This window comes from Xenopus laevis, chromosome 5S (genome assembly GCF_017654675.1).
Source record: "Xenopus laevis strain J_2021 chromosome 5S, Xenopus_laevis_v10.1, whole genome shotgun sequence".
NCBI lineage: Eukaryota > Metazoa > Chordata > Amphibia > Anura > Pipidae > Xenopus > Xenopus laevis.
The window spans coordinates 33013775-33036713 of NC_054380.1; the positions used below are offsets into that span (position 1 = coordinate 33013775).

Sequence of the window (22939 nt, forward strand, 5' to 3'; positions counted from 1 at the left end):
TTCAGATTTTCCATTTTCATTTTATTCCCTCTACAAAATCATTTCCTGAATGTGTTTATTTTTTTCTCTGCAAATAGCAATAACATGACATTAGTAGAGCATCGGTGCAAGGCCAAAATTCCTATGCAGCAAAAAAAGGGAATGCGTTTAAGGGCAAAGCAGAGCTTTTGATCACATTTTTCCTTCCAAGAGAAAAAGGGCTGCTAGCTTAAAGCAAATTTCAAGGACTTAGCATATGATTAGTTTTTGTAGAGGTCAAACTGAGGATTGCACAGACTTGACAAACACCAGAACCAGTTTACAAAGATCAAATAAAATTTGCAGGATAATTAGGGTTGACAGGGTCTAAAGATGTGGAGAGTTTCAGCTGTTATGTAATGGGAGAATTTCTGTCAAATTTCATGTAGCATGTTCCTTAAGTTAAACTAAGAAAACATGTTCTAAGAGTGAAAGCATTTCTAATAATGTAGCTTTTATTTTATCAAGAGTTTTCATAAAATACTGTTTGCATGCCAACACTGCCCTCTTATGGGTAACTAGATGCATTCTTTTCTGATTAATGTAGAAATATAAAGTAAAAATGGGGAGAAAAAAAATTGATTTCTAATACAATTTGCAGTTGATCTTCATGTTCAATTATTTGTAGCTTTTTAATTATTTCACTTTGCGTTCAGCAACTCTCCAGTTTTAGCAGGTATCTATCTGGTTGCTAGGGTTTAAATTACCTTAGCAAACAGGGAGTGGTTTATCACTAGGGATGGGCAAATTTTTTCGCCATGTTTTGCCAAAAATATGACCCGCATAGACTTGTATGGCGTTGTGCGTCAAAATAAAAAGATGCGTGTCAAAAAAATTTCGCCGCGCAACAAAATTTTTAGACTTTAATGGGCGTTGGCGACATTTCGCCGGCGGCGAATTTTGGGAGAAACGAGTCAAAATTGCCCATCCCTATTTATAACTAGAAGAGGACGCAAATAGAAAAATAAGTAATAAAAAGATACTAAAATCGTAATTTCACAGATCAATAGTTTTAGGCTGCCACGGTCAGTGACCAGTGCTAAGAATTGGTCATTCTATAACTTACTAAAAGGCCATTAAAGGTGAACAACCCCTTTCAGGAGCCCTGCCTCCAGAGAGGTCTAAACTCAACGCAGCTCTCTATTCACTTGTATTGGATTTTTAGTGTAATTAGCACAGGGTGACCTAGATCATACATTTAGGACAGAAACTCTCCCTGACCAATCCCTCTGTTTTACAAAATGCCAATATTTTACATAGGGATTTTCCATTCGGAATCAGTACAATGTGTGGGTACAGCCTAGATTGAAAATATGAAATCCCTGCTCATTATCTAAAAAAAATATAATGTATTTGGCTTCTTTCTGAGCATCAAACAAATGCTGTTGGAGAAGTGTCAAGAATACAAATCAGGCTGATAGAGAGCACTAGCGTGAATTCAATAATAGGTGACTTGGCAAGAATTACATGCAAATTCTATTAGAAACATTCTCATGCAATTACTTTCTGAAATCAAATGAGCAACATTATCATGGGGACAGCTCAAATATACTTGAATAAGCAATTCTCACTTGAAAAGCAAAATAGTTTTATATATACATATTTACAGGAATAGGATATGTTATCCGGAAACCCAGTTATCCAGAAAGATCGGAAACTTATCTCCCATTATTTTCTTGCAATAATGAAATAATCTTGTACAGGTATGGGATACGGGAATAGCAAAAAAAATTGTAGTTTTCCTACATTAAAGCTCTAAAAATTTTAGCTTTATTGAGAGGCAGATTTATCATGGTCGAATTGAAAATTGGAATTCGAAATTTGAATTTTTGAGTTTTTTATGGTCAAAACTGTCAAATAGCTTCGACCATTCGCCACCTAAAAGCTGCCGAAGTGCTGTTTTAGCCTATGGGGGACCTCCTACAACCTATATGGCGGCAATTGGGGGAGTTTGGGAGATCGAAGGTCGAAGTTCAAAAAACTTTGAATAGAAGTACGATCGTACGATTTGAAGTAGGCCGAATCCGGCCCACTTCGTCCCCAAAAAACCTTTGACCTTCATTCGATTGGTCTTTTTGAATTCAAAGGTTTTTTTACTTCGACCTTCGATAAATATGCCCCTAAGACATCAACTTGAAATTCGAGAAATAAAATGACCAGTCAAAATTTATTAAAAAAAAACATTTTTTTTTTATATTCAAATTCGAATAGAATTTGATTGAATTCGATTCCAGTTATTTCATCAAAAAAAATGTAAAAATTAATTTCAAAAGTCCACAACGACTCCAAATTGATTGTAGGAGCCCCCCCCCCATAGGTTAAAACAACAATTTGGCAGGTTTTAGATGGCGAATAGTCGAATTTGAATTCTTAAAGGGACAGTACATGATAAAGTCTGACAACATTTTAGCAAATAAAGCTTGCAGAACACATCACACAGAATTAAAAAAATATATTTTTTTAAAAAAAAACAACAACAGACACTGGCTCCAAAATGATCCATATTGTAACAGCGACCCTACCAACTTTTTGAAACACACAGCCATGTCTGAAAATGTCTTGTTTAATGTCTGCCATAAAAAAACAAAGACACAGACTAGTTTATTTAGAAAAACACAGTAATCTAAAAAAAATACATATTTGCATAAACAATCTGTTAAAATAAAACAAACTAAAGTAAAAGACCAGGAACGTATTATGAAAGCAAATTCCTGTGTACAGACCTATGACAGTGCAGGCATAAAGCTTTCAATGTTAACGGACTGAGCATGAGCCTGTGCAATCAGTAAGACGTCTGTATTACTCTGATTGGCCAGTTAAACTATCTTGAGACTTGGGGACGCAAACGACCAGAGTAATTTGCATAAAAGCTAATAGGAAGCAGGCACACGCTGAAGATCAAATGCGCATGCGCACATTTCAAAACAGCCTCTACTGCGCATGTCACGATCGGCGGGATAAGGAGAACAGAGAAGGGGAAACCGGTTCTGCAGCAGCACATATCAAAGAAAATCAGCCTGAGCCGGGTGGATACAATGCAAATGCAGAGGTATTTTGAGGTCAGACAGGGTCATTTGCCATCCCACAGAGCTGGCTTTAGATGTGGAGGACAAAACTAGTAAGGTAAAAAGAGGGTTGAATTCTCCTTTAACGGAATCTGATCCCTTAAAAGGGTACAGGCACACAATGCTATGTGGGGGAGATTAGTCGTCCGGCAACAAAGCGCCTCGCGAGGAAACTTCAGGCAACTTTGGAAAACAAAGCGCTCACAGTGCCATCCAACTGGCAATTTAGATTCTAGCCAAAATTATGCTTTAGACAACCATAGTTGAAATGTTTTGTTCAATATTGGAATCTGATCCCTTATAATTAATGTATGTGAAATTACACTCTAGACAACCATAATTGTAATTTGCTTGTTCAATACTGATGGAATCTTTTTATTTTACTCACATTTAATAGGTTCAGATCCATTGCAGCATTCAGTTGATTCTTTTGAAGATAATTCAAATAAAAAAAATTCTAGATTTGGTTCATCATTAATGTTTGATTTTATATGCAAAACCACAGATTATTAAATTATCATTGTTACCAAAGCTCTTTTAGGCCCAGCATTAATAATTACATTATTGTGTGCTTTTGTTTACTAGATTTTGCGGCTAATAAAATAAAAAATAAGATAAATAATCTCAAGAAAAACTATGGTAAACCACTCAAAATGTTCAAAAACAGGTTTAACATATTAACAGAAATTTCCATGAATAAACACCGAAATGTTTGTCACACACTTGTGTTATTAATGCAAATAAACGTATGCAAAACACAGAGCTTGTGTATTATATAGAATGCACTTAATCAATTAGATGATTAGTAGGGATGCACCAAATCCAAAATATATATCACAATTTGGTCAAATATTAATACTATACATTTTGCAGGATTCTGATTTGTCTTAACGGAATGTGATCCCTTATAATTTGTGAAATTACTCTCTAGACAACCATAGTTGCATTTTTTTGTTCAATATTGATGGAATCTTTTTATTTTACTCATATTTAATAGGTTCAGATCCATTGCAGCATTCAGTTGATTGTTTTAAAGATAATTCAAATTAAAAAAAAAATCCAGATTCAGTCCATCATTAATGTTTAATTTTATATGCAAAACCAGATTATTTAATTACTACTGTTGCCAAGGCTCTTTTAGGCCCAGCATTAATAACACTATTGTGTGCTTTTGTTTACTAGTTTCTGTGATGAAGAAAATAACAAATAGATTGAATGATCTAAAGAACAGAAAGGGTAAAGCACTCTGAAATTTAAAGTGTTTACAGAAATTTCCATAATTAAACAATGACATGTTTGTGACACACATTATTAATGCCAATAAATACATGCAAACACTGAACTAGTTTTACTATAATTGTAGTTATGTAGGCTCTCATGTTCTTTAGCTTCAGTAAGATTCCAAGGTCCAGGAAATCAAAAGCGACATGAAGAAATTAACTGATACCATAAAAGGTAAATCCTTCAAGCAGGTTTAATACAGTAAACTAATCTATATAAATAAATATTTATCTGTATTTTGTTGTATATTATTGCATTTAGCTCTAGGAATACTGAGTTGTCTTATTACTCATTTAAGTAAACACTGAAATGTTTGTAACACACTTGCATAATTATTTTGCTGTGTCTACAATTCATTTAATTTTTGTAGAATATTTTCCTCATTAAATATATTTTACACATTTTTATATCAAATATATTGAAAAAATATTGAATTTTCGCTCTGACACAGCATAACATGAGCAAATAGCCCAATCCTTTAAGTCTAAGCACTATGAACTCCTGACAACCATTAATTTACTTTTTATAGGAATTTCTGAAGTCCCTGGTCTAAAACAAGCTATAGTATGTTATTTTACCAGTAAGCTGCTACTGGTTAATGACATTACAGAAATGTTTATATTATTTTTCCAGTGTGAGTCTTATTATGGAAAAAGTTTGTACATGACCCCATAAACAGAAAACATACTCATAAAAGCATATATACCTGGTAGATCAAGTTCCTTATTACATAATTATCTTTTCCAGATATGCTGAGAGAAGTTTTTAATTATCTGGCAAATCAAAGAATACTAATCACAAAGATCATCTGCTCACTTATCCTGATATGAGTTGGCATTATCGTGTGTGTTGCTTTATACAGAATTTGTCACAGAAAAACGTAGGTGTTATTTCAATACATTTCCGTTCATTGTAAATTTGGGGCAAAATTTCCTATCTTTCAATACAGTAAAAAAAAATGAAGTAACCAAATGGAGAGAGGCACTTTATAAGATTACTGGATTTAAATTGGCTCATTTATACAAGAAAGCAGGATGTTCCCCCCCAGACGCTTCTATAAAGAATAGCAGGCCCAATTTCGAAATCATGTAAAATATTTTTACTCTAATAAATTCAATTATACTCACTATTTGACTGGGAGGTTATTTAAGAAAAAAATTCAATGTCTAATATTCGATCTAATAGTTCCGACCATAAAATTCAAATCGTACATTGAGTTTTTCTCCAAAAAAAAAAAAAAACTTGAATGTCAGGAAGGCTATTAATATGTCCAAATGGCTCAACGGACCTCTGCCATTGACTTGTACATGAACTCAGCAGGTGGCAAATAGTTGAATTAGGACTGCTTCCATGGTTGAGGTGTAATAAATCTCACATTCAAATTTAAATTTAAATAGAGGAATTCAAATTTGAATGTGTGAATTATGACACCAAAAAATTTGAATTCAAAAATTCGAATTTACTATTTGACCCTTAATAAATCTGCCCCTCAGTGTTAACTGGATATACTCAAACGAATAAAGAATACAGACCAGGATGAAGTTATTTAAAGGATGGAGTTATTTAAAGGATGGAGTGATAAATGTGTTTGATAAAAGGAGGGAATGCCAGAAATGTCTGGTGCAAAGATAGGGGTGGAACCTCTGGACTATTTTCTCCTATAGGAATGGGCGCAATTTGAGAAGTCCCATAGGTGGAACTACCTGCTGCAAGGCTAAAAGGGAGGGAGGGTTGGAAAGTAGGTTCTGCCAAGGTGCCACCTGTGTAATTTAACATACAATAAATTCTTAAAACAAAGCTCTTGTGTGAATTATCATTATTAATATGGGAATGTAAAGGAACTGGGTTTAGTAGGGAATAAAGAATTGGCTAGCGGGGGTGTCTCTCTCAGTAAGGGGTTATTTTCGCCATTAAAAAGTTATACCTCCCTCAACCTTTTCCAAGCCGATGGGTGGAATATCACCTTCTTCAATTATACTTAGCTTTGCTTGGTTTTATTGTCTTTAATGTTTATTGTTATGTTTTATGCAAATTCTACACTTTGATCATAGCATACTGCTGGATCAATCTGGATCAGTGAGAAAAGAATGGGGGAAAACATTACTTTCCAAAATTCCTATATAAATTTTCCCTAGTAGATGTGTGGTGTGAATATTACACATTTGAGTGACTACACTTTTTTTTCCCTCCCACGAATCTTATTCTAGAATTCATATGTTTGTTAAATTGCCAGCTTTCTCTAAACGGAATGCAGTCAGTAATATGATCTTGCCCAGGTCTGATCACTCAGTGGTGATCTGTAACGTATGGTATCCCAAAACCCAGGTCTTGGCTCACACTTCTGCCTATAGCAGTAGATCACCTGAGGCCAGATTGGCAACAGGTGATTGGCAACATGCTTACTAGCAGTTATAAAGCACAGCCATAGAAGTGAACCAGGGCCATAGTTGTCTGCTCACATAGAGCAGTGGTAATGCAAACAGCACAGTTCCCAGATTCAACTCCAGGCCGGTAGTCACATAACATTGACATTGTTTCACATAGCTTAAAAACCCCACATCATAGATGCTAGCTTTTATAGACCATGTTCTCCTTTCATATCCACAAAGAAGTCAGTGAAAAGGGAAATTGAACATTATTTTTCTGTTAATAATACCTCATATAGTAGGCCAGTAGGGATGGGCGAATTTATTCGCCTTGTTTTGCCGCAAAAATGATGCCCAAAGACTTGTATGGCATCGTCAGAAAAAAACAAAAAGACGCGCGTCAAAACAATTTTGCGCGCAACAAAAAATTTTTGACGCCCAGACTTTAATGGGTGTCGGCGACATTTCACCGGCGGCGAATTTATGGCGGAACAAATCGGGTCAAATTCGCCCATCCCTATAGGCCAATACTGTGGGCAGTACACAAAGGCTATATTCAAAGGATGTTAACACACCTCTCATATTATGGTGGAGAAATTTTTTTTTTTTTCAGAATTCTATATAAATACAGAAGCAATATAAAAAAACATGAGATAAGAGAGATTAAAAGAGAGATAAGACACGTGCCGAAATTATTTGCTATCAACTGAACCATGATGGAACGTGATTTTAAATCCAATCTCTCTTTACATAAATAAAGATGAAAGATGGGTCCCTCACAGTGAATCTCATTCAAATAATACAGGAATTTGCTCCTTTTTATTAATCCTCATATTTCCAATGTCACATCTCAAATGATTGTTATATTTACATGAACTAAGTTTGCCTCAGGCACCCCAACTGTTATCCATCAAGTTATAAAACAAATACAATTAAAAAAAAAAACCAAAACATGTGTTCACAAGCAAATATTTTAAATTATTTGCCCCAAATTATACCTTGGCAACATTTCTATAATCCATGACATTATACAGGGAACTAATCAATTTGCACAAGAAATGTTACAAGCCCATGTAGCTGTTATACTTAAACCAGACAGGGACTCTAACTGTGAACATTTTCATTTAATATCAGTCCTCAACGTGAACACAAAATTAATAATTTTATCCATCCGATTAAATGGTTTTCTTGGTGCTCTTATCCATAAAGACCAGTCTGGCTTCGTTCCCAGGAGGTGAGTCACAGATAATAAAAGTAGAGTTATCTGACAAAAACAAGGGCTATCCCCTGTTAGTATGACACAATTTTTTTGCCGTACTAAAGATTTTGTTGGTATGTGGTTTCCCTTGATCACTTCTCATTCAATCCCTTAATTCTCCTACTGCTCAGGTATGCCACATGGGTTTCTTCTTTCATAAATTCACCTTAGGATGGGGCACTAGAAAGGGGTGCTCATTGTTCCCATTGTTGTATGCCCTGGCCACACTGTGGCCATTGTTCTAAGGTGAGCACGACCATATTCTCTGCATTGCACTGAAGTCTCAAAGTAAAAGGGTGGGGGTGAAGATCAGGAATTCTGACTATATATGCATCCTTTATGACATCTCTCCCATATTTATATGAAACGATAACCTCTTTGCAGCAGTCTCGGTATTGGAAGCTAACTCTTCCAAATCAGAGGCCCTGAATCTCCCTCAACACACCAAAAAAGGAGACTAACTTCTGCAGCTAAACAATTGGATTGCAAAAAAAAAAAAAAAACACAACACAAGGCAGCATCTGAATTTATGACAGTGTGCCTGGCAAAGGGCCATTCCCAATGCACCAGATGGTCCCCTCTTTCTTTCCAGTTTGTAAAATCAAATCTTTATTCCTTAAAGTCATTTTATTTTTCTAGGTATGCCAAAGAAGGTGCGGCTATTTGGCAATTCTTCTATTCACTGGGGCCATACCGTACAATTAACAATTTCATAAGAAAAAATTGCCTAGTTTTCATATAAAACACCAGACCGCAATAACTAACAGTCTGTTTATAGATAACCATAGGTCATTTTTGGTCCATTACATGCAGTCTTCTCCTAAATTAGCCCTTTTTTTATGAATAAAGTACAAAAATTCTGACCCCCTTTTCCCATAAAAGAACAAAAAGAAAAAAAATGAAATTGCTTTCTCTCAGTTTCACCTATCTTCTTGTAAATTAGCCCTTTTTGTCCCTTAATTGGGAAAATATTCATTGCTTAAAAATCAATACGGGTGCCCTGATGCCACATGGTTAAAATCAACAAAGATTTGGTTAATTCCACATCTTCTAAGTTAGACCAAGCTTTGTTCCTGAATTGTGATAATTTGGCCCTTTTTTTTTTTGAAAGGAGCGAACCCTGGCAAGTCTTTTCCTAAATTAGCCCTATTTTATCCATAAACTACAAAAACAATCAGACTCTTTTTCACATAAATCTTTACTGAAAACCTCTTATGCTACCTTTAAAAACCCTAAAAACTCAGTTTCTTTTGGTCAGTTTCAGCCATCTTCTTTAGTCCTTTTTTGTCCCTTATTGGAATGCTTTATTTAAAAATAAATAACCCTCAGATGCCACGTGATAAAAATAGAGCCTAAAAACTGTTTTTGTTGTGGTCGTCTAAACTAGTCCATATTTTGTCCCTAGATTGGTAAAAAAATTGCCTAGTTTTCATATAAAACACCAGATCGGAATGCAAAATAACAGTAAGCCTGTTTATAGATAACTATGGGTCATTTTTGGTGCATTACATGCAGTCTTCTCCTAAATTAGCCCTTTTTTTATCCATAAATAAAAAACAATTCTGACCCCCTTTTCACATAAAAGAACAAAAACTAAAAATTAAAATTGTTTTTAGTCAGCTTCACTCAACTTTTCCTAAATTAGCCTTTTTTCCCTTAAATGGGAAAATATTCATTGCTTGAAAATAAATACAGGTGCCCTCTGATGCCACCATGATTAAAAACAACATAGATTTGGTTAATTTCACATCTTCTAAGTTAGAACATGCTTTGTCCCTGAATTGTGATAATTTTACCCATTTTTTTTTTTTTGCACAAATGACAGGAACCCTAGGCCACTGAAAGGAGCGACCACTGGCAGCACTTGGTCAATTACACCCAGTCTTCTACTAAATTAGCCCTTTTTTATCCATAAACTACAAAAACAATCAGACCCTTTTTCACATAAATCTTTACTGAAATCCTTGCGCGAACTTTTAAAAAAAAATTAAAAACTAAAAACTTAAGTTGCTTTTGGCCAGTTTCAGCCATCATCTTTTCAGCCATTTTTAGTCCCTTGTTGGAATATGCTTAGTTTGAAAATAAATTCAGGAACCCTCAGATGCCACGTGATAAAAATAGGCCATGCTTTGTCCCTGAATGTACAACGTGCCCTACACATCTACAAACGCTCTTCCCTGGCAGATCAGAGACTCTAGTTTCATTTAACGGGATATTAAAGCTGCAAAGATTGTAGAGAGTAGAGAACCCAAAACATTCTTTAGTTTAGATACGTGCGTTGTGGCACTAGGCGTTCCGCGTATGGAAAGAAAACACCACGCTAAAAAAACACAAGTCAAGGAAAACCCTGACAAACGTAGAAGATCCAAGCTGAAACAATACAAATTGTTTGCCTTGCAGTGAAGTCTAGCACAGACTAGCACGCTTTACTAAACAACTACCCCACAGACATGTTTCTCTCTAGCTCCCCGCGCCCTCAATTGTAGCTACGTCTCGCGTCACGGCGTTTTTATCTATAGCATGTGACGTCACAGTTCCGCGACGGGAGGCTTCTGACGTCTGAGTTAGCTGCCCGGCACGTGTTACGGAGGTAGAAGTTATCGGCGCTGCGGAAGTTTTAAACAGCGATCGGGGACGGAGGGCAGTGTTAAGAACATCAGGACTGTGTGGTGGTATGTTATATTGAGTAGATAACGAGGATCTGTACAGAATCTTGGCTACAGCATTGCTACTGAGTCTGTGGTTGCTGCTTGTAGTGAACACGCTTCCAGTTTCATGTAACTGCACGGCTGTATCTAACCCAGTCACCTCTGCTGCTTTTTATTCTTATTTTAAAGCAAACCGTTGTTAATGCTGAATTTCCTCTTTTACTAAAGGGTAGTCATTGTGAGAAAATGATGTTTTGTTTTTTTTTACCAGATCACTTGTGACAGAAATTATTTTCACATTTTTTTTTTTATTTCAATATATTTTTTTGTGTGTACAGACTTTTTCTGAAAGATAACATTGCTAAACGAATAAAAAGCTAAATAAACCAAAAACTACACATAATAAAAAATTAAGACCAAAAGTCTCAGAATATCATTCTTAATATTATACTAAAAAGTGCATTTAAAGGCGAACAACCACTGTAACTGCTATTGGGCAATCTGATAGATACTGGCAAAAGAAACAGTAAAAAAAATAACTAAAACAACAAAATTAATAATAACTAACGAATCCTGCCTTCTCTCTAGAATATCCACCCATAATAGGACAGCAGAGGCTAAAGGGGGTATTAGGAATAAGTTACCAACTCAATCTGATGGTGTGGCCAAACTAAACGGGGGCTCTGTCACAAAGAGAGAAATGCGTTGGTATAGTCCATCTTAAACATGTAACGGAGCTGTGTTTGCTAAACTTTAAAGGAAAAGGAAAGCTACCAAAGCAGTTTATTGCCAATATATTAGCCACAATAGTGCAAGCTATACCACTATTTATTCTGCAGATTGGTTTACCATACCTGAGTAAACAGCTCTAAAAGCTCTCTGTTTGTTTAGGATGCAGCTGCCATATTAGCTTGGTGTGACATCACTTTCTGCCTAAGTCTCTCCCTGCTCACGTCTGGAAAAGTTGCCACCCTAAACAATGTGGGACTCAAATTTGTATAGGGCTATCATAGGTAAAGGCGCTGGTAGTGCCTGGAAAAGGTATAACCGTTTCGTTAAGAGTTATCAAAATGATGCAGCCAATCCATGCAATGTCGTGAAGGCTCCACTTCTCTAGTGACTAATTATATTTATATAAAGTGTCTTGGGAGTTAGTCAATTTTACATATAATAGTAAAATATAATGGGGATGCCATTGAAATTTCGAATTTAATTGAATTGTCCACATCTTTTTTTATATTGAAGTATGGTTTCAGCTACAGGGCCCATCCGTATCCTGTGAGTTTGGACAGTTCCTGTTAGAGATTGTGTGATCCCACTTGTAAAACTCTTTGAATGACCACTTTTGAATGTTTGTGACTGTTGATAGTGTATACAGTATGTGCGTTTTCCTTTTCCAGCCAAAGGGACCTAAAATACAATAAAGATGACTTCACTCGCGCAACAGTTGAAACGGCTGGCACTGCCACAGACTGACCCAAGTTTGTACAATCGGAAAGAGGTCGCCTCCCTTCTCTTTGAACCAAAGGAAGCTGCAGAAATTGACCAAGACACGTTCTTTGCTATTGGTAAGTAATTTTAATGAAAGCATCACTGCATTTTCAGCTGAGCTGAGCTGAAACTTCCAAAGAAAAGCTAATCATTGAAAAGGTGGCTAAATATATAATATAAAAATTCAGTCCCCTTTTTTTTTTTGGTTTTCTGGCTCAGCGTTAAGTTGTCTTATTTTAATAATGTCTGAAAAAAATGTTGGCAGTAGTTGCTGGTAATAGAGAAGCAAAAGTCAATGTAAGGCACTCTAATTTGTTCCAAATCAGCATAAAGCCCCAAAACACCCCCATAAGATATTCAAGTATACTATTTGACCGCTGTGGGCTTGCACGCTCAAAAATCATGTACAGACTCTGGTGGTATTATGAAAGTAATATCTTTATAGAAAATAATATCTTTATAGAAAATTCATCAGTATTACAAACAATATGATCTATACAAATAGTGTGTATCTAAAAGCATATCAAAGCAATAAGACACATTAGAGGTTGAAAAGGAACTTTTTAGCTTAAGGGCCATCTTGATTCCCCACTAAACTTAATGACAGACAGGGTGGCAAGTGTTTTGTAATCTTCCCATGGAGCGATAAAATGCTTGGGTGACAAATTCTTGAAAGAGCCCCACTTTTAAAATTCAAAGGAAATCACCTGCTTGCACCCAATCCTGCCAATGCTCAATACAAACCTGTCCTTTATCTGAATGGGAGCTTAAAGGGAGGCTATTTCCATTAATTTCCATTCATTTTGAATATAGGAAAACTTTTTTTTTATTTGAAAGATTATACTCCTTTCAGTTGTGCAAACTGCTTGAGCTCCCCTGCACTCACCAGGTCACCAGATGTTTAATTCTGGCCATAGCCTAGACACTGGCATCTGGAATGGATTGAAACTGTGACAGAGATTTGTTGCCCCAACGTGGGGACCATTTGGACAAGCTGCCTGTTGCCTTGTAAGCAGACACTACTGTTCTATGAAAAATTAGGGTGACAGTTTTCATGGGAGGTGTTAAGGTATATACAGAAGGGAGACCTCTATGTAACTGATCAGCCAGGGCTTCCAGGACTGTGGCTTGATTATAGGGATCTGGATTAATATAAAACAACTTTAAAGGTGTTGTTCACCTTTCTAACACTTTTTTCCAGTTTAGTTGTTTTCAGTTTGTTCCCCAGAATTAAATACTTTTTTTCAATTACTTTCCATTATTTATTTTTTTTTACTGTTTTTCCAAAATCAAAGTTTAATGTCCCTGTCTCTGGTGTCTCAGTCTGGCAGTTCAGTAATTCAGGTGCAGATTATGAACTGTTACAATTCTGCAACATTTAGTTAATACATTTCTCAGCAGCATCTCTGGAGTATTAGCAACTATTGTTTCAATTCTAACAGCTGCCTGTAATGAAACCCAGGGATTTTGCTCAGCAGGGACAAAGATAAGAAATGTAGCAATTAAATGTATTGATTTAGAACAGTTTACAGGGTCGGCGACCCCCCCCCTCCCGGAGCTGCTTTAGAAAGTTAAAAATGACACTACACTTCAATATTAGAAAAATTGGAAAAAGTCGTTTAAGCTGGTTTCTCCCTACCAAAATGCTTTAAAATACCCTGTCTGCTATTTACCTTGTAAGCTTTATGGGGATGTCCTTGCTCCTGTGACTCTAAAGCTTAGCACTTGTGATATTTACACATGATATAAATGACATTATATAAATGCCAACTCTGGCACCACTGGCCCAGTGGCCTATGTTACTGAAGCTATAGCAGCCCAGCATTTCTTTAGAGCAGTGCACATCCCATTCCTCCCATAGAGATAAATGACTTTTGGTGCACCATAAAGTATCTGAATGCTTTATCATTTTCACTTTCTAATTTCTTCAGTGAAAAATGTCTAATAAAAAATTAATAACATGGATATGTTTTTATATTCCAACTTTTTCAGGATGCACTGGCCTAGACGAGTTGATGGGTATTGATTCGTCCTTTGAACCTTTTCAGGAATCTCTCTTCGGTCTATCCTCTAAAAGTTTGCAGCGTAGCGTTCAGACAAAAGCTGTGAATGAGCAACTGGATGAGACTATTGGAAAATTCCTTATTCATCTTTCTCCGTACTTCATGCTAAAGCCTGGACAGAAGTGCCTGGAGTGGCTTATCCATAGGTACTGTATCTCTGCACATATTACCCAATTCACAATGACTTCTGTAAGGGAGAATGAAAATAGTTCTTGTATACTGTACTATTCAGAAAGCAGTCAAGCTAGGGTGGGGGCATGTTCTGCCATGTTGAGATTTGTGGTTTAATGGACATTTTGCATTTATTGGTAAAAAAACAGAACAAATACAATAAACACATTCTAACCTAATCATGCTTCTCTTTTAATCACCCAACCCTAGTTGCCATTCCATTTGTGCAAATGCATTGTCTTCCCCTCCCCCATTTTTCTCTCACTCCTGAGACTGCCGTGGAACCTTTGCATATGTAACATAGACAACTAAGGGCAGTGATACACCAGGAGATTAATCGCTAGCTATAAATCGCTGCTCCTCTGGTCAACTAATCTCCTGCACTTTCCAGTAAAAAGCTTTCCCATAGGCAATAATGTGAATCGCTGGTGGTAAAACCCATGTGTCGCTCAAGTCTCCCAAAATCGCTTGAAGTTTCCTCTTGTAGCGATTTTGGGAGACTAGAGTGATACATGGGTTTTACCACCAGCGATTCACATTACTGTTCACACATTCACACATACTGTTACCAGCTTTTATACCCCTTCAGCTTATGTACTGTTTTTCTTTGAGACAAATATAATAGTATGTGTGAGACGGAAAAACATATCAGATGCTCAATTAACACATAGCAAGGAAGGACTTGGCAGGTTACATACTGGTTTCTTGTGCTTAATTAGAATGGCTCTCTTCAGCTCAGATGCTATTACATATGCACGGAACATGTTACAGTAAACGTACTGCTTAGCTTTTTTTTTTTTTTTTGATTGTTTAATGAATGCTCTTGAGTTACTTTATTATTACCTAATTATGGTGTTTCATCACCTAAGAATTTCTGTAGAATATATTAAAGATCTTGCTCACAGGGCTGCTATTCTCCTTCCCTCCACTATCAGCTCTCCTAACCCCTTTCCTTCTGTTGTATTTAGCTTTCTTATTTATGCCTTTGCAAAGTAGCTAATTGGTTCCAGGGACTTAATATGTCCTGGTTCCCTACACCTTGGGGCAGTACAGACACACTTATGCTTCTCCCTGTGTGAAGATAAGGAGGTGGGGATCACCAGAACCCTGAGGGTGTTAAGGTTTAGCCTAGCCAATGTCTTAGTACTCTCATTATAAGCAGTACTTGCTTTTATCACACAATCTCCCGGTTATAAATATTACTGTTTGATTGATGCCTTTAGATTGTAATGAATTGGGAAATCCATTTACCATGTGCTGCACTATTGTGCATTCATTTCTACAACTGGTACAATCTTCCCATGCAGGAATGCCCCCCACACAACTGTAGGGGTTCAGACAGTGTTGGATGTGAGCAATACTTAACCAGGGAGCACTTTCACCAAACTTTAATTTGCTCACTTCATACAGTGTCGCTGCTATTCAGAGCATGGATGGGGACTATCTGTTGTTGTGGTAAAAATTAAATATGCTGCCGAGATAGTTCCTTTCCTGTTGACACTGATTTACTTATTTAGTACAAGGTTCTTATCCAGTGCTGGTGCATCAATAAAAGCTAGTAGGCTACAGGTTAGACCAGGGGTCCCCAATCTTTTTACCCTTGAGCAACATTCAGATATGAAAGAGACATTAAAAATGTTCCTGGGGAAAAAAATGGGCCTGGCTTCCCACAGGAGGCTCTGTTTGGCAGTACACATGGGTTTTTATGCAACCAAAACTTGTCTCCAAGTCAGGAATTAAAATGGGCATCTGCTTTGAGGCCACTGGGATCAACATCCAAGGGGTTGGAGAGCAACTTATTGCTCACGAGCCACTGGTTGGGTTAGACCATTGATGTATTAAAGGCATATTGATCCTTTTTTAATTGCTTATGTGTATGTCCTTTTAAGATTTCACATCCACCTCTACAACCAAGACAGTCTGATAGGCTGCATTCTGCCATATCATGAAACGAAAGTGTTTGTCCGGGCTGTTCAGCTCCTGAAGATCAGCGAACCAACTCACAAATGGCATTGGCTCCATGCTATCCAGGTACTGTAACTTGTTCAATAAAAGTGCAACTTATAATATTGATAATTCTACACTGACCAGTTCTTTTTTTTTTTTTACAACTTTTGCATGTGCCCATTAATATTAGTATTTGAATGGCCATTACAATAAATTCCTATATAAAGTGGGGCACAGAGAACCCAAATATGCCACTGACCTGTCCATTTGTTTATACTCCGTGCAAAATATTGTATGTCATTTTGTCCAAGTAAAAGAACAGATAGAATTTTATAAAAAAAAGCAGTAAATACAAGTGAAAAGGTTTTTTGTTTTTTTATGGGAGTGAAGAATAATTACACACCACAAAAGATAGGACAATACAAGAAAATTATCCAAAAATAGAATAACCTAAACTGTCAAAAGTGATGGAGTTTACTGCAAATCCTTACATAATCATGTAGAAGTGGGTTCATCAAATAAAATAACAGATTTCCATAGGCAGGGTTAATAAATTGTAACTTTGTAGAACTGCAGATTTGCTTATTTATAATTCAGAGACATCGCTTCAGTGCGTCTATAGAACGTAAAGCAACCTAAATTGGACAACTGGGGTGTGCTCCAAGTTGCTAACATGCATGCGACAATTTCATTTAAGCCCTTGTTTAAGAACATTATTAAATTATATTTCCCCTCCAGTTCTACTGGACATGATTGGGATTTAAAACTAAACACATAACCTAGATATGCAATGAGGCCTTATGCATATCCACTGAAAATTTTGCAGATTGCTTTTAGGATCTCTGCATCCATGTGTCCTGACTGCAGTGCAGCACCGATTCTAGCTCTTGCATTCAGAGGCTTAATTACTGTCCATTGAGTGTTTTTGCAATCATCTCTACATTTTTTTACAGAAACCTGGTGTCCCTCTTGCAAGAGGTACACTAATCACACATTGCTACAAGGATATGAACTTCATGGAATTCATTTGTAATTTGGTTACCAGATCTGTTAAGGTTGGTAATACTTCTTTTACATTACGTTTAGTAACAATAACATATAAAAATGCATCTTGCACAAGTAGTGTAATAGAACTAATCTATGTTCACATGTGTGCAATTAATTGCGTTTTATTATGATATGGCTACTGATTTCTGAATGTGTTTTTTTTAAGATATCCTTTTAGGATATTGACTAACCTTGCACCCATGTATAGTTTTAATTCCCACTTCTTGGTCCCACAGAACACAGTCAAAACAAATCCACAGTCTAGTGAAAATGCTTTCCCACCGGTATTAATGTGAATCGCTGGTGGAATTTCAAACACAATGCCTTTACTTTCTATAAAGAATTTTCAGGAGATTTGTCACTCACGGCAGAGCAGATTGTGTGCCATAGTCCTTAGCTTGTAGCAAACAGCAGCTTGCTTTTCTGTGATAGAACTGCTTTGGTCTTGTTCTTTGGAACGGGCAGATAGAATGTGACTTTAGTTCCATCTCCAGATTTTGCCCCTTTACGTGCAAGAAATAACAGAAATCATGCATATTTCCAAATTCAAACTACAGGCAAAAACTTTGTTCAGCACAAACCTGAAGGTGTCCGAAGGTGAAAATCCCCCTTATAAATGTTTATTGGAAAGCTGCTTAGTATTATATTTTTCTTTCATTATGCAAAAAACTGATTTTGGGTGGAGACGCCTTTAACTAACGCTGTTCTGTTTTGAAAACAAACTTGCTGTGTTTTTGCTGTTCTTATTTTTAATTTTTTGCAATTTTTTTTTCTTCTTGGCCTTTACTCATTTATAGTATGTTATGTATAGATGTATGTGTGCTCCCCCATGACCTGTCTTTATATTTAAATCATACTTTAATATAAGGAGTGTATGTTTTATGTAAGTATATTATTATAATAGTCATTCTAAATGGAAATGACCGTATTTTTTCTGTTTTACAGGAGTTTTCTGAAGTGGCAGAAAGCTCAGCACAGCTCAGAGTTCTTCTATCTTTCTATGTTTCTACAATAGTGGCTGCATTAGATGCTGTAGAGAAAGTTTCTGATACTTTTATTGCAAAACTTCTCCCGTACATTCAGAAGGTATGTGTAATTTGAAGAGTTGCTAAAGGTCATCTGGGTTTAACAACTTTCCATGGTTTAAGTTATTGAGGTTTTAAAAACAACCAAAACAAACAAGCATAGATTTTACCGAACTCCGTGCATATTATACAATTCTTTGTCTAGCCCTAAGGTTATGGGTTTACATTAACAAACACCAGGATATAAGGCTATAGCACATCAAAACCAAGGCTGTTGTAGCCTACTGTTTTTTGGGGGCTGCAGTGTACTGAGCTTTTACTATTTAACCTAGTGTTCAGATATTAATGGATAAACAAGTAGACCTATCTACAGTATGATACTAATTTAATTTTACTGGCATAATATAAAGGGGTATAAGTGTTTATCCTGGCTGTGTTTCAGGATAGTACACACACAGAGAGCGAGTGAGCAAGATGGGTAAAACATTTTCATGCTGTTTTATCTCAAGCTTCTAAGGAAATTATAACTTGCCTTTTGTTAAGTTCAACACTTCCATTACTTTGTGTGTATGTGTTAATCACAGCCCAGTGCCAGAGATTATCTGACTGAAAAGATCCACAGGCTACCAAGCGAAAATTGTCCATTTTGAGTATTCACATTAAAAAGATGATAGTTTATGATATGAGAACATCGAGGGATAAGATTTTCAGCGCTGATAGACTATGTTCTTCTGGGATTGCTGGGCAACCTGCCCTCAGTCACTAAATTAAACAGCTCTTTATTTCTTTTGATGGTTTTTTTTCCTCTTCTTTAGGGTTTAAAGTCCTCCCTGTTGGATTACAAAGCTGCTACATACATGATAATCTGCGAATTAGCAGTAAAGACTGTGATGGCTCCTTCATTAGTGAAAGCCCTGGCATCACAGGTCACGCGAACCCTTCCTAAAACACTATCTTTGGTTCGCGATGGGATCAGTTGTTTAATTGTCCTTCTGCAGAGTCAAGAGACAAACAATTTGGGAAAGAAGTAAGTTTGATTTATAAAGTGTATTCTGCAGTCAAATTTTGAAAGCTGTTCCAGTGCTGCACTTTGTGCATTAGAAATTTACCCTCAATGGTTACAGACCTGGCATCATTAATAAGCTTTATTGCTTACTGAGCACTGCTTTGTGCTGAGCTAGTCTAAATTCTTGCTTCATGGTTCATAGTGTGGCCTACCTGTAAAAGGTTGTGAAAAAACTGGTATCTTGCTTTTACTGTAGTAACACTATTCCTAAAACAACACTCTTTACATTATTGTTGTAAAGGGGTTGTTCACCTTCCAACACTTTTTTTTTTTTTTTCAGTTCAGTTGGTCCAATTATTTTCTATTTGTGACAGTTTTTCCAATATTGAAGCATAACTTTTATTTTTCACTTTCTAAAGCAGCTCTGGGAGGGAGGAGGTCGCAACTTTTTAACTGTTATAAATAGATACATTTAGTTGATACATTTGTTCTGCTGACCAGAATCCCTGAGTGCCATTAAAGGGGAACTCCAGCTTCCGAACCAACATTTGATAAAGAGGCCCACATAACACAGAAACCCCTAATATACCCATCACAGTTACCTGTTTCTTCAAAATGTATGAATAAATGCCATTTTCTATGCTGAAATCCAGCTGTTTAACAGTTCTTCTCTTTCTGCATCATTTTTAAATCCTGGCAGGGAAGGAGGGACTAAACACTAATGTTACAAATTGTAACAACTTCTCCACAGCTTACAGACAGCATGCAGGAGCTACATAACCCACAATGCATTGCACTGGGATGTTCTGTTCCTTATTGAAATCATGTGTGCAGGGAATTGTGGGGTTTGGAGGATGCAGGCTAAGGACAGATGGCTGTTGATACAAAGTAACAGTAGTCGGCCAACTCAGCAAAGTCGTCAGACAGATCAGCAGGGGGCTAGGCTTAGGGAACTCTTCCAAACCATTAAACATAACAAAAGTCTGCATGTATTTAAACTGATGTATATTACAAAGTTGCTTGAAATTATGTTTACTTTTCAAAAGCTTAAGTTATGTTTGTGTGGCGTACTCCTTTAAAAGAGAAGAAAAGTTGTTTCACACTTGGGGGTGCCAAATGTTAGGCACCCCCAAATGAATGTATTTACTTACCTGAAACCACGGGCCGGTGCTCCTATCAGCAGAATCTGCACCGGCCAGGGGTTCTTCCAGAGAGCACCATGGAGCGACCCTCTTCCAGCTTCTTCTTTCTCCAAATTTCATGGGGCAGACGCATGCACAGTAGAATGAACTAGCTGGCTTTTTAGTTAAAGTTCAGCTTTTCACTCTACTGCGTATGTGCAGCCGCGAGAAACAAGAAGCTGGAAGAGGATCGATCTGTGGTGCTCACTGGAATAACCCTGGGCCAATGCATTTTTCTGCCGATAGAAGCACCAGCCTTGGGGTTTCAGGTAAGTCAATATATTAGCTTGGGGGTGCCTAACATTTGGCACCCCCAAGTGTGAAACGACTTTCCTTCTCCTTTAAAGGCAGCTGTAAGAATTGATACAATAGCTACGAATACTGTAACTCCAGAGATGCTGCTGAGAAATGTATCAACTAAATGTTGAAAAATTGTAACAGGTCAGAGTCTGCGCATGAATTACTGAGCTGCCAGACTCCAATACCAGACAAATGTCACAAAAACATAACTTGAGCTTTTGAAAAGTAAATATAATTTCAAGCAACTTTGCAATATACATCAATTAAATATGCAGACTTTTCATGATTTTTAATTAATTAAAATAAAATAATTTTTTATTAGCTTTTACAATTCTCCGTCTGTTTGTACTGGCAACTAAAAATGCCTGTTAATAATGTGAATTTAAAGCACTTCTTCTAATATTCTGCAGTCACATGTATTAACAATTAGCAATTTTTTATTGATGTAAATAGGTAGGATGGTCCACAGTGTATTTGTAACTTTTTTTTTTTTATTCCTTCTCCATTAGGCCATTTGTTAACCTCTGCAAAGTGTCAGAGATAGTTCCCATGCTACAGGAGATAGCAAACTTGTATGAGACCACCTCCCTGCTGACTTATTTGTTGCCAAATCTGATATGCTCGGTTATTCACGCATCAGAAGGTAGGTTTACTTTTCCTTTTATTGCAGTTTCTTGCTGGGTTATGGATTGATGTGCAATCTTCCTAATGTAATCTTAGGTGTGATCTAAAACTTCAGCATCCATTAACAGCCTACAGAATTCTAGGTTTGGCATCAATGATCTATAGTCTTATGCCTATAGCCTATTCCTGAAAGCCTTTCATTCTTTTTCTTACATTCCTTGAATGTCCTTGTATTCTTGTTTTATTCAATGTTTTTATTTTCTGTTTTCATAGAAAAAAACAATAAAAAAGGGGCATATACGACTTGCAAACATTTGATTCATTATCAAATCATTATACAATAGCAGTTCAGTTGCTGTTTAATTTCTTACAAATAAATGCCCCTGACCTGTCTTGGTAACAGCCAACAACGTATGTGAGTTCTGGTGTCCTACAGTAGGTGTCAGGAAGTTAGGACAAGAGGGGAGTCTAGGTTGTTGCCCTTAGGCAGCTGTTCCATGCCTTGTCGAATTTTTGGGGCAGCACTTTTCAGTGTACCGTATGTAATTTGTACCAAGGGGAGTAGGAGCCTCCTGTAAGCTGCCATTCCACATAGGGGCTACCAAATAACCAATTTTTTGACACCCCAAAGGGATCTTTCAACACGCTTGTATTGCTCCCCAACTCTTTTTACATTTAAATGTGGCTCATGGGTAAAAAAGGTTGGGAACCCCTGCAATAAAGTATTCTTATAGTGGTCTTTGGGATAATGTCGTCCACAATACAAGTAGGCATATCTTGGGTAAGAGTATGTTAGGCAGGGATGCTTTATCTTGTATATAGGCAAGAACCATAACCCAAATTATTTGAATTGCATGGCACTGCCACAGGGGGTGAAAATAATTTACCTCTAGGACATTGCATTTGGGGCTGTGGGGTAAGTCAGTATGTGGGGTATAGTGACTATTTTATTAGCATACATTTCTCTAATGACAACCTTAATTTAATTGCATGTTTTTATATTCAGAGGACAGCACAGAAGAGCCGAGTAAAGATCTATGTAAAAGCCACCTTGAAGCAATACTTGGCAACATAGTGCTCGAGAAGGATTTAAACAAGCTTGTAGCTCGGTAAGGATTTCCTCTTACTTTAAATATGTCCTTCTCTCTTACAAGGTTGGTTTTGCCAACTAACAGCAGCAAATATTTTATGTAAGTGACTTGAGTCCAGAATATACTATTATGTGGTTGAGTAGATTAAATTCAACACACTCTTCTGTCCTCCTTTCCCATTCATCCAACTTCTGATGTTTTTATGGTCTTATATAGTGCTTTATACTGAACTAAAGTCAGTGTCGTAACTAGACTGTGTCGGGCCCCCCTGTAAAAAAAACCTTCAGAGGGGCCCGGCACACTCTGGTATCTCCATCCTCCCACCCCCATTCCGGCTGGGGAGGAGTTTTTTTTTTT

General features: G+C 36.8%; 1 protein-coding gene across 3 annotated transcripts in view; it reads left to right on the forward strand.

Moving 5' to 3' along the window:
• The first annotated feature begins 10501 nt into the window (after positions 1–10501).
• heatr1.S (HEAT repeat containing 1 S homeolog) overlaps positions 10502–22939 on the forward strand; it is a 53924-nt gene continuing 41486 nt past the window's right edge. For all 3 annotated transcript variants that reach the window (XM_018265145.2, XM_018265147.2, XM_018265148.2), the window contains exons 1-9: positions 10502–10660; positions 12037–12204; positions 14120–14336; positions 16251–16392; positions 17262–17363; positions 18301–18441; positions 19196–19407; positions 21377–21510; positions 22498–22600. In XM_018265145.2, coding sequence (XP_018120634.1) covers positions 12063–12204; positions 14120–14336; positions 16251–16392; positions 17262–17363; positions 18301–18441; positions 19196–19407; positions 21377–21510; positions 22498–22600 — 1193 coding nt within the window. In that variant the 5' untranslated portion in view covers positions 10502–10660; positions 12037–12062. The remainder of the gene's footprint in view (positions 10661–12036; positions 12205–14119; positions 14337–16250; positions 16393–17261; positions 17364–18300; positions 18442–19195; positions 19408–21376; positions 21511–22497; positions 22601–22939) is intronic.